Genomic DNA, 11166 nt, shown 5'->3' with positions numbered 1-11166 from the left:
ATCTGTTTCTACAGAGTACCCACCGCTGAGATGGATGACCAAGGAGAAGGTACCAAAAGGATATAAAAATACTAAAATTTTTTTTTATTTCTTATATTTCTTTTTCATAAAGTTGCCAGCCCTTTCATCCACATCGGCTTTTTTGTACCCCATACTGTTTCTTAAAAAGTCAAGTTTATCTCAGTTTTGGAATGCCAGTAGTAATACATTTAAAAGGTCGTAACTTTTGAGTGTCGCACTTTGAAACAGTAACAGCACCTGGGCTTCAGAGTTCAGTTTGGCTGTGACTTGAGAGTAAGAGCCCGCATGATCACAACTGATCACCATTTATTGAGTATGAATACTCTTTGGAAAATAAACGTATCTAGCAAGTTCTGGGAAGCAGACAGGGTCACGGATGGCGCTCTGGGTCAGGCGGAAGGATGGAAGCGGCGTCTACCTTTGAAAAGCCTTAAATCTGGAAGTAAACTGTAACCAACACGCACATTTACCGTTAAAATCACTGACTCAGGTTTGTCACCACGACATTGCTGCCGTTCAGGCTTGTAGAATATTTAAAGATACCAAGAATCTGCGCACTGCAGCCCGGCTCATTCCTGGGTAAACCAGCAGGCAGAACATCCTTAGCAGCCACAAGCTGAGCCCGCGTCCGCGTCCGCGTCCGCGTCCGCGATTCGCAGAATTTTGGGCCTCGCCTCCCGCCGTCCGCTGTCACGTGCGGGCCACGGCGGCCGCGTAGTTAGGTGGGGAACACTGAGCTGTGTGCCAGCCGAAGCAGGAAGGGAGGTGGCTGCAGAGCCATTCTTAAAGGGGCCCAAGAGATCATACGGCAACGGACGGCTGACGACCGGAAGGAAAATGGTAAGCGGCGGCGGAGGGAGGCACCGCGGGACTGTGCAGGTTCACCGTCTGTCCCGACTTCCAGCGGCGGCCCGGAAGACCCCCGCGCTGCGGGCAGACGGTTGGAACGTGGCCTCCGCGTGGACCCGGGTCTGGTCCTTGTGATCCCCGCGGCGGAACGGGCTGGGCCTGAGGGGCGGTGTTGGTGGCGAGTGCCCGGGTTCTGGTTGCATTCTGGCCTCGCCCTGGCGTCCTTCTACCCGCAGCCCCTAGTTTCCGGTTGAATAGCTCCCAATACCCACATTCTTCCAGTCCAGGCCGTTGGAACCCATGTGACCCAAGGCTCTATGGTTTCGCTTTTAAGCAGCTGTCAGGTTTAGTTTTGCTGCGTCTAGGGCCCGTGGTTTCTGTTCTTCTTGACGATGGACCCTAAGCATAAAGCTAAAGTGGAGAATTAAGTCAGTTGCTATCAAGGACCTTCTGGATCCCTCCTAAAGTGTTTTTTTTTTAAGTACGATCAAGTACCATGGAAACAACAGGAAGACACGGTTGTTGTCTAGAACTCCTCTCTTGAGGACCACTTCCGTCTAGCAGCTCTTACCGTGGTCATTGAACCCAGTGAACTCGTGGCTTCTCATCCTTATGACCGACCTTTCAGCTACATTCCAGTGTGTTGACACTCGTGTTTGAGGCATCTCTTTCCTTATGCCTCCGCCCTTGGCTTCTGAGGTTCAGAACTCCTGGCTTTCCTCCTGTTTCTGCTGATGCTTCTATTCCCCTTGGATTCCTTTCTTCCTTCCTTTGACTGTGCCCATGAGAGCCCTAGGTTCCGTTCTGAGGCTTCATTTTCTGTTGATTTTTCTCTTTGCTGAACTCCTGACTTCAGTACCGACCCTCCTTGAGTTGACTTGTGAGTTCCTATCTCTGACCTTAACTGAGATCCAACCAGTAGTTACATTCCACTTTTTGGTTAATAGACTTAGGAAACATTTCATCACACAGACGCCACAGAAGCTCCTCGTTTTGTCAGAAAGGAACTCAGTTTACTCCACATCTGGTCTTCATTCAGCCAGAATCTTATAACTTGATTAAAGGTGCTTTTGTGTCCATTACCCAAGCCAGAAGTCTAGAAGCTATCTTTTTAAGCCTTTATTTTCTTCATATCGAATCTAGCCTAATTCCCATGTAGTGGTGGAGAGAGAGAGAGAGGGAGAGAGGGGGGGAGAGGGAGGGAGGGAGGGAGAGAGAGAGAGAGAGAGAGAGAGATCAGGATATCTGGGTTGCTTCCTGGGTCCACTACCTGCATGACTTAAGATGCCTGTCTAAGTCTTAAATTTCTTGTCAAATGTGGATGGTGTTGGTTAGGTATGATGGTTTGGAGCATGAAGTGGGAGTCAGCCCCGTGCTACATACATGGTAACTTACTGATGTTACCCACTTCTTTAACCTCTCAGCCGCTTGTCATCTCTGAAATATTCTTGCTGGTACTGGTGGCTAGGGCCTCTGTGCTCTTCCTGGCTCTGCCTTGCTTACTGCGTATCACAACAAATAAGATCTTATCAAATTCAAATGAGGCCATGTTTGCTTTCCCTTTAAGCTTACATTTGCCCTTAGGGTAGAAATCCTAGGCCCTTCCCTAGCCTTGTGCTTGCTCCTGTTGTGAGCATGTGTCACTGTCCTTTCCTGACTTTGGCTGCTATGTTCTGCCTGGTTCTCTCTAATCACTTTAGATAGCTTTTTCTGTCACCACGTTCTTCACTACTAAGTTCTCTTTTCTAGCCTTTATCACAGGTATCAACTTACAGTTTTTCGTCTGGTCTTTTATGTAGGTCTCTTCTGTACTAGATTATTGTGTAAGCTAGCACTTGGCACAGTGCTGGGGCTCATTAATGTTCATTTATTGAATCCACCAATAAGTGACTGTTTAAGCTCAACTATCTTAAATAACACTTGCCACCTAGAATTGTTTTTATAGCTTTGTACTCCTAAAAGCTTTCAAGTGTAAACACACATGAGTTGTCTAAGCCTGAGTCCCTCCAGCCCCCACTCCCCACCCCCTACCCCCCTACCCCAGCCTCCTTCTTAGAAGAGACAGTTGAGCCTCCTGCCTCAGCCTCTAAATTCTGGAATTACAGACTTGTGCCACCTGGTTTGTGAGTCCTTGTAGGAAGGTACTTTTGCCTTTGTGGTAGCACCGGGAAGGAAGAAGACACAAACTGAATCACACAAATGAAATCCAGGCATGTTCTCATCTTTTCCACCATGCTAGGGGTCACATGAGGCCAGTGTCTTCCAAACAGCGCTCCACACTGAGCATGTTTGCATGGGTGTCTGGCCCCAGGATGTCAGGCTTACTGTTGTAGCTCTGATCGTCAGAGCTGAAAGGTAAGACTCGGCTATCAAATAGGTTTTGTTGTAAATAAAAATCTAAAGTCTTTATTAGTTTCCTTAATTCTGTCTTTGGTCAAAGAAGATTAATCTGAATTTCAGGCAGTTTCCTATGATTTAGCATCTCTCTAAAGCAAAGTTTTCTATTGGTCAGTAGTACTCTTGGCTGGGCGTGTGCCTTGATTGTATAACAACACATTCTATACTTGTCACATCCTTCCGATTACCAGAATTCAGAATCTTCAAGATGTGAAAATGCTAGCCAGTGTGCTGTCTTACCCCACGTAGGTCTCCATTACATCCTCTTTTTTTCTTAAATTAAAATTGGATGCCTTAATACTTTGAGGTTCTGATGAGAAGAGTTCACATTTTCTTGAAGGAAAAGGGGGAAACTTGTATATGAAAAGTCCAAAGTGAATTTTTTTCAACTTGACGGAAACCAACTATAAAAAATGTAAAACAGTGAGAGATCTGAACACAAATGGGTGTCAGAGATTAGAGTTCTGGCCGGCTGTTTGAAGTAGAGTGATTTCGTTAGTTTTTTGTGACACGTGCTGTCTTACACTGTGTAGTATTCTAGGTGAGTGACTTCTGTAGCCTTTGGGTAAGACAGCCCATTGGGGGGGTGTTGGTGTACTGTGGGTAATGGATGCAGATGGATGTGAGCAATTGGAGCTGAGTGACTGACACATAAGATTCCCTGCTCAGGGGGCTGGGGATTTAGCTCAGTGGTAGAGCGCTTACCTAGGAAGCGCAAGGCCCTGGGTTCGGTCCCCAGCTCCGAAAAAAAGAACCAAAAAAAAAAAAAAAAAAAAAAAATTCCCTGCTCAGTTGCACACTCTGGTACGTCTTGGATTTTTTTTTTTTTTTTAATTTTCTTTTTTTCTTTTTTTTTTTTGGAGACAGTATCGCTCTGTAGACCCAGCTGGCCTCAAACTCAGAGATCTTTCTGCCTCTTCTCCTCAAAAGCCGTGGTTAAAGGTGTGCACTTCCATGCCTGCTTGGTTTTTGTAGTTTTCCGCACTCAGCATGGCATAGCATGGCATGGCGGCATAGCATGGCATATCGCTTCAGGCTACTGGGGGGGGGGGCTAAAGCAAAGATCACAAGTTTGAGCCAGCTTGGGTAACAACAAAAACCCTCTGTCAAAAGCCTGACAGTCGAGGGCTGGGCGGTGGATAAGTATATAAAGATGTTACTTCACAAACACAAGGATTGCTTGCCTTTTGTATATTTTGATTTTTTTTTTTTAATCTTTTTGAGACAGGGTCTCTTACATAACCCTGGCTGTTCTGGAACTCACTCTGTAGACCAGGCTCCTCCTGTCCCTGCCTCCTGAGTGCTGGGATTAAAGGCATGCACCACCATGCCTGACTGTTTTTATATATTCCTAATAGCTATTTTTATGTCTTTTGTAGTCAACTGAGATATAACCTGTTGCTCATGTTTACTGTTGTGGTCATTTTTATTTTCTCCATAATTGGGAAAGTCCAAAACAGTAAAATGACTTTCCCGTTCTTGCCACACAGTGTGAAATACTGAGCTTGACCTGACACCCAAGATGGCCCTTGGCTTCCACATTTCCCCACCTCCTCTCCACTTCTAATGAAATGCCATTAGGATGTGCTTGGCTTTCGAAGTAATTATCAACCAAAGAGAAAGTTAAAGTGAAGCTTGTATTAGAGAAGAGCAGAGCTGCGCTAAGCTCTGCGGAGCCAAGGTTGGGAAACTTGAAAGTGGTTTAACATGCACGGATATTGAACGGATGGCATTTTAAGTGTATGTATCCCCTCTCTTTTGTAGAGTGAGTCTTTGGTGGTTTGTGATGTTGCTGAAGATTTAGTGGAAAAGCTGAGAAAGTTTCGTTTTCGAAAAGAAACCCACAATGCTGCTATTATAAGTAAGCCGAAGTTGCCTCAAAACTATTTGGTGTTAGTCTGTTTTCTCTTAAAGCTCCTTTGAATGTGCTAAGCCTTAGAGAGTCATGGTGCCTCCACCTGCTGCATTTGCCACCATTTCCTCTGCAAGAAACCGCTCAGGCTGTTGCCATAGGTAACCCTGTGCCAGCTGCCTCCTCAGCTCTGCACTCGAGGAGTGAGGTGCCCATTTGTAGTGACCCGTGTGTTTCCCAGGGGCTAACAGTGGTCCAGACCAAACATTTGCCCACACCTGAGTGGTAAAGTTCAGCATCGGGCCTTATTCCACTTCTACACCAAACTGAGTTTTGTGGAGTGCTTTACTTGCTTTCGTAGGTAATACTTTGTGGGCAATGATTTAGAAAGAAGGCTGAGGCAGAGAGGACATAAAGACTATAGGCTATTAACAGATGCATCAGGCAGGTGAGAATTGTACCAGGTGTTGACACCTTATGAAGTTTGTTACAACTAAATGCTATCATGTGATCATTTGGTTCTTAAGAGGGAAAATGTGGAATAATGGCATTTACCACCAAAGATGAGGCCATTGTGGCCATAGGACTTAAAGTGACTGTAGTGCAGACCCAAACATAGCTGAATCACTAGGTAGAAAAGAATAAAGGCATAGGTGACCTTTATGTTCATGTCGATTTGGCTTTGGGTTATGTCACTTATATTTGAATATCTTTGAATAATAGAGGTGGAATTGGTAATTCGCATTCTCAGAATAATGACTATATGCCATGAAATCATAATGTGGAGAAGCTGGGGGTCTTAGGATTCTCTCTCCTGACCCCAGGTGAGCATTTCTTTCGCAGTTCTAAGCATGCTGCACATAGGCCATTCTAGAGTTATCTTTTCAAGCCCTTTATTTAGAAAGTTGCATTGGGGTTAGGAAGTTCTCCATACTCAGTCCATGTGAGGAGCTGATCAGAATCTAAATAATAAATAAGGAAGTTGCATGCTGGGAATTATATCCAGATGTGCTTTGTGCTGTTTCTTGATGCTTTAGTTTGACTAGGGCTGCTCTGGGTTGGGTCATCAGGGTCACATGGAATCACACTTTACTTACACTGTGTTTTCATTGTAGTGAAGATTGACAAGGATAAACGCTTGGTGGTGCTGGATGAGGAGCTCGAGGTTTGTTCAATGAGCTAAATACAATTTTTATAGTTAAGCAATTATTGTTGTCCAAACAATGATGTGTTAGTTACAAGTCCTAAAACAAGTTCTGGACCTTCCTAAATGCCTACTAATTATGCATGGAAAGCGCGAGCTAATTACTGGTTCCACATTGTCTTACTGATTTAACTGCCTTCCTTAAAGCATTAGTGAGATGCAGTGTGGCAGGTAGGGCTTAGAGCTCTAGTAAAGCTGAGTGAGCTCCTACTCACAAGCACTGCATGGAGTGAAGTAAGACTGACGCTGGTCACTTGAGCGCGGGCGGGCCTGGGGCAGAATTCCTAATGCTCTCTGAGGCTTTGCTTAGGCCACTCACTCAGCATTTCCTGACACTTGGAACTTAAGTATAGAAGGAACTGTCCTTCATACCCTTGTTTTGTTGAAAATAGAAGTAATTTTGTAATGTGGTAACAAACTCACAGCTCTTAGCAAAATGGATGTGTAGTGGACCTTGGGGAAGGACGTGCTTCAACAGTTTTTTTTCTGTGGTGCCAGGGTGTCTCTCCAGATGAACTTAAAGATGAACTACCTGAACGGCAACCTCGATATCCTTTACTAAGTGGTTTGAAGATTTTGTTAGTCATCAGGATTTTACTTATGAACCCATTTGTTAAACTTTCAAAAGTTATATTTTATATGGCATGAAAACAACTCGGGGACGGTTTGGGAGGGAGAGAACGGTGAAGGGGTGTGGAAGGACAGATCTGAGCAAAGTACTGAGTATATGTATGAAACCCATTTCTTCATTATGCTAAGAAGCTAATAGAAGAATAAAAACAGACCTTAAAAGTAGTCCTTCCTCATCTTGACCACAACCAAATTAAAATGTGTGTGCATGTATTAGGCAAAAACATGCAAGTTGATGTCCTGACCGGATATTTAAAAACAATTCTCTTTGTTTTAATAATGTACATACAGTAAGAACTGAGGAAGAAAAAAGTCCATATTAATCTGTAGCAGAGAGGCCGCATGATTTTATAATTTGTTTCGGGGCCTGTTTTGTGGGTGATAGGAGAAGCGTGGACGCCCCCGCAGTCCAGTTCCCATCTTAGAGGCAGCTTCCGTTTCTTTAACTTGAGAAAAACCTTCATTGTGTATAGTTATAAATACCAGCACGACGATGGCCGGGTCTCCTACCCTCTGTGCTTTATCTTCTCCAGTCCTCTGGGTGAGTAAGTCCTTACCATTGCTACTTGGCTTGGATCCAACGGAATCATCTTTTGCAGACAGATTTTTGCTGTTTATAAAGGTGAAATGGTCGAATGACCTAAACTGAGGTCAGTTTACGTGTGTGCACCATATCTGCACACCCCTAGAGAGCAGACACAGCGAGGCATTGTCTCTTGAGATGTACTGACCTAGGCTGCTTAATTCCTAGAAGTGTAATTCTTCAGCTAAATCTTCAGTTTTAATGATTCTGACTTCTTGTCTTTTTGAATCAGAAGTATATATTTTAATCTTGTTTAAGTATGTGATCTTTGTGTGACCATGGTAATATACTTGTGTTTATCTTTTTAAAAATAATTACCAGTGATATGCTTGTAATTTTGAAGATGGCCCTTGTACTATTGAAATTAAAATTAACACTGAAAAAAGTTTTTCAGTGTGTGTCAAGACTCTGAAAATCAGAATCCACAGAGAGCCACTTTGGATGATCTGGTAGATGCTCATGTGAGATAAAAGTCACCCTTGTCCCTGTGCCGGTATGTGTCTTCCAGGGTGCAAACCTGAGCAGCAGATGATGTACGCTGGGAGTAAGAACAAGCTGGTCCAGACCGCCGAGCTAACTAAGGTACTGTCTAGGTCGGATGTGCTTATTGACTTTCCTTCCCAGTACAGCGGGAGAGCCAAGCAGCCTGATGCACAAGTATTTTCCTGTAGCTGAAGCCTGTAGACTGAGACGGTACATTAGTAAAGCTTCGAATGTTATAAGGAAAGAACAGTAGTGATCTTTGAACCAATGTGTTTTTAAACAGTTTGATTAGAAAGAAAAAAACTTATCAAAATTTGAGCAGCTTCAGACAAGCCATTGTGGCGAGTGCCTGTAAACCCAGCACTGGAGAAGCTGAGGCAGGAGAATTATGAGTTCAAGGCCACTCTGGGCCACATAATGAGATTATCTCCCAAGTAAAAATAAAAGGTCATGGTAACTGCTAAGCCTGTCACTCTTTCATACTGTCGCACTCACTCCAGCGTACTGGACCTTACAGTACAGTTCACACTGTACTTTGATGACGTCTGTAATCTCATATTTCTGAAAATAAGAAAACGGATTCAGAGTGCTGGTGGCGGCTCCCTGAGTCGGACTCACCGCCAAGCCTCACGGTCCAACCTGTGACCCCTAAGATGCCCATGGTGGAAGCAGAAGACTGACTCCTGCAAGTTGGCTTCTGGCCCCATACACACGCTGGGGCTCCTGTGCGTGCATGTGCTTGCAGCTGATCACACACATACACACACTCGTGTGTGCAAACACACAGATACAAGGGTAATTAGAAAGTAAAATAAAGAAAAGCAGGTTGAGGGGCTGGTGTGTTCAAAGCCGTCTGTTAGGTAGAGCGAGGTTTCAGAGGTGCACTGGGCTCCGGGTCCCACCTCTTGGCTGTACTGCCTCCTCTCCCTCTAGTCCTTGTGCTCTCGGGCCGCGAGTCAGACTCCTGCGGGAGGACTGTGACTGGACTGCATTGTGGCTTTATCACATTAGTCCGCAGCTGGTGTCACCATCGGACACTCAGACTGTGAAGATTGGCCTTATGTTTCTCCAGGTCCTAGCTAGGTTGATTTTAGATTTGTGTGCTTGGCTGTGTTTTTTAATGGGCAGGGTTTACAGAATTGCTCTTTTAACATTTATGTGCTGGTTTAAAATTCCTGGCTTTAAAAGAGCCTAGGTTTTATGTCCTCTAGATTGCTACATTTTGGTAACTTAAGGATTTAGCACCTAAAAAACATGTAATTAAGTCACGGCCAATATGAAGGATACAGAGTGGGTTTTTTATTGCTGTTTTCTGAGACAGGGCTTTTCTATGTATGCCTGGTTATCCTGGAATGCTCTGTAGACTAGTCTGACTTTGAACTCAGAAGTCCTCTGTAGGTCCACATGTCTGCTTCACCGCTGGGATGCCACTCAGGGAAGGCAGGACACAATCCAAGATAGGGGATCCCAGCCTGTGGTTCTCAATCTTCTGTGCACCCAGAAGCTGCTGGGACCTCGAGGAGTTGAGAAGGGCGGTTCGAGGCTCACACTTCCCATGGATGCCCGGCAGGAAGGGGATGGCTGAGCCTAGGACTCGGGTGGCATCTGCTTTGGTTCTGAATGCCGAAAATACTGAGGGCTGACAGAGAAAAGGCCTTCTCCCGGAGACGTAGGGAAGGCTCTCTACAACTAAGGCCTCCCCTGTAGAGATCCTTGATGAAGGAGACGCCCTTCCTTGTCCAAACTGCTTCATTATCATGGCAGATGGGAATGCACACATCTTACTCGGGGTGAACCAGGGATGAAATACTCTTCCCAGGAAGGGAAGCTCATTGGCTAAACACTGGGGCCTATCTAGATACGTTAGCACGGAGAACTCTCGGTTGTCATGGTCCTCAGTGTCATGGTTACATGTTCCAGGACAGGTAGAGCCTGGCTGGGAGTTGGTTCCAGTGCCTGCTGTTCTCAATTATGAGATTAGCCAGGGTTTTGAACCTTCCTCAACCTTACCATTACTTCTGTCTGGTAGTATGGTCAACTTGTCCCACTGTCCTTCCCCTTAACCCTCAAGTCCACCAGCCACAATGTGGTATTTAATACTCAGTGCACTGTGGGGATTTTCTTTTGAGTGATGCAATGACTTTAGTTTGTTTGTTCTTTCTTTCCTTAAGGTATTTGAAATAAGAAACACCGAAGACCTAACTGAAGAATGGTTACGTGAGAAACTTGGATTTTTCCACTAATGTGAACTTCTGTGTTTCTAAAGTATTTATGTATTAACCTGACCATACTGGAACCAGACATAAATAGTTATTTATGCCTAAAAATGCACTGTTACTTACAGTTTGTTTCCTGCAGTAAAGAAAAATTCATTTGTGCAGTTTGAACAAAGGGGAAATCATCTTCATAGTAATGAAACTTTGTGAAGTGTTTCCTTGTATCTGTCATTGTTAGGTGGACTACTTTTCTCCAGGGATGGTTCGCACCCTTGTGACTAATTTCTATAATTTATGATTCAGAATTTGTTACTGTTGCAGACACTATAGGAAAGTGGGTATAGACTGTGATAGACAACAGTTCCTCCTTGGCCACTCCTGGTACTGGCATGGCAGTTTGTAAGTGCCAAGAGCATTTCATCACCTATCGCATCATTGAGGTTCACTGGGGCTGAAGTGTAAGTGACCGCTCTGAGCCGTGAGTGGCGATGTAGTGGACCCTCTGCTGCTCTCGTCACATTCCTCCTCTCTTGCATTCCTGTATCCTTTCAATCAAGTGTAGAGTCGCCATCAATCACTCCTCCTTAAGGACCGGGGGCTTAGTTTTATGGTAGAGTTAGGATTATTAGAGGTTTTCTTCTGATGGAACATAGTCCTAGTCTTAGAGACTCGTGGGCTGTATAATCAAGGGCTTCCGTCTAGGTTATGTCACCAGTAGGCAGCTAGAGCGGAGCTTGGTAACAGAAAGCACCTCCTAACGTCTCGTGAGCACTGTTCTGGATATGTTAACCTGTGCCTTTGATTTGTCAGCTTTAACATTAGCTTCAGACTCCTACACTGCCAGTATTCTAGATTTGGTGAGATTAATACTTTTTTAAAGGGTTCAAATAAAACAATTTTCTAATATGTGTAATTGAAGTTTGTAATAAAA

The 11166-nt window shown here is 44.5% G+C and overlaps 1 protein-coding gene across 3 annotated transcripts; it reads left to right on the top strand.

Annotated features, from left to right (window-relative positions):
* The first annotated feature begins 727 nt into the window (after positions 1 to 727).
* Positions 728 to 11148, top strand: Gmfb (glia maturation factor, beta). Of its 3 annotated transcripts, NM_031032.2 has the most exons (7): positions 776 to 861; positions 5032 to 5128; positions 6235 to 6284; positions 6822 to 6871; positions 7412 to 7494; positions 8045 to 8118; positions 10191 to 11148. In NM_031032.2, exons 1-7 carry the CDS (start codon positions 859 to 861, stop codon positions 10260 to 10262), a joined length of 429 nt encoding a protein of 142 aa, NP_112294.1. In that variant the 5' UTR covers positions 776 to 858; the 3' UTR covers positions 10263 to 11148. The 3 variants fall into 3 exon arrangements, with proteins under 3 accessions (XP_063130761.1, NP_112294.1, XP_063130762.1); XM_063274691.1 differs by lacking the exon at positions 10191 to 11148 and having other exon boundaries at positions 728 to 861; positions 6822 to 6872; positions 7410 to 7494; positions 8045 to 8476; XM_063274692.1 differs by lacking the exons at positions 776 to 861; positions 10191 to 11148 and adding an exon at positions 2812 to 3225 and having other exon boundaries at positions 6822 to 6872; positions 7410 to 7494; positions 8045 to 8476.
* The last annotated feature ends 18 nt before the right edge of the window (positions 11149 to 11166 follow it).

This window comes from Rattus norvegicus, chromosome 15, assembly GCF_036323735.1.
Source record: "Rattus norvegicus strain BN/NHsdMcwi chromosome 15, GRCr8, whole genome shotgun sequence".
Lineage (NCBI taxonomy): Eukaryota > Metazoa > Chordata > Mammalia > Rodentia > Muridae > Rattus > Rattus norvegicus.
The sequence above is the reverse complement of the archived record's forward strand: the minus strand, read 5'-3'. Positions and strand labels throughout refer to the sequence as shown.

Bases quoted from the DNA above. Each gene is read 5' to 3' on its own strand.
- Gmfb (XM_063274691.1), top strand. The intron at 6,873-7,409 runs TATCCTTTACTA...AACTTGAGAAAA, and splicing joins TACCTGAACGGCAACCTCGA to ACCTTCATTGTGTATAGTTA. The intron at 7,495-8,044 runs GTGAGTAAGTCC...TGTGTCTTCCAG, and splicing joins TATCTTCTCCAGTCCTCTGG to GGTGCAAACCTGAGCAGCAG.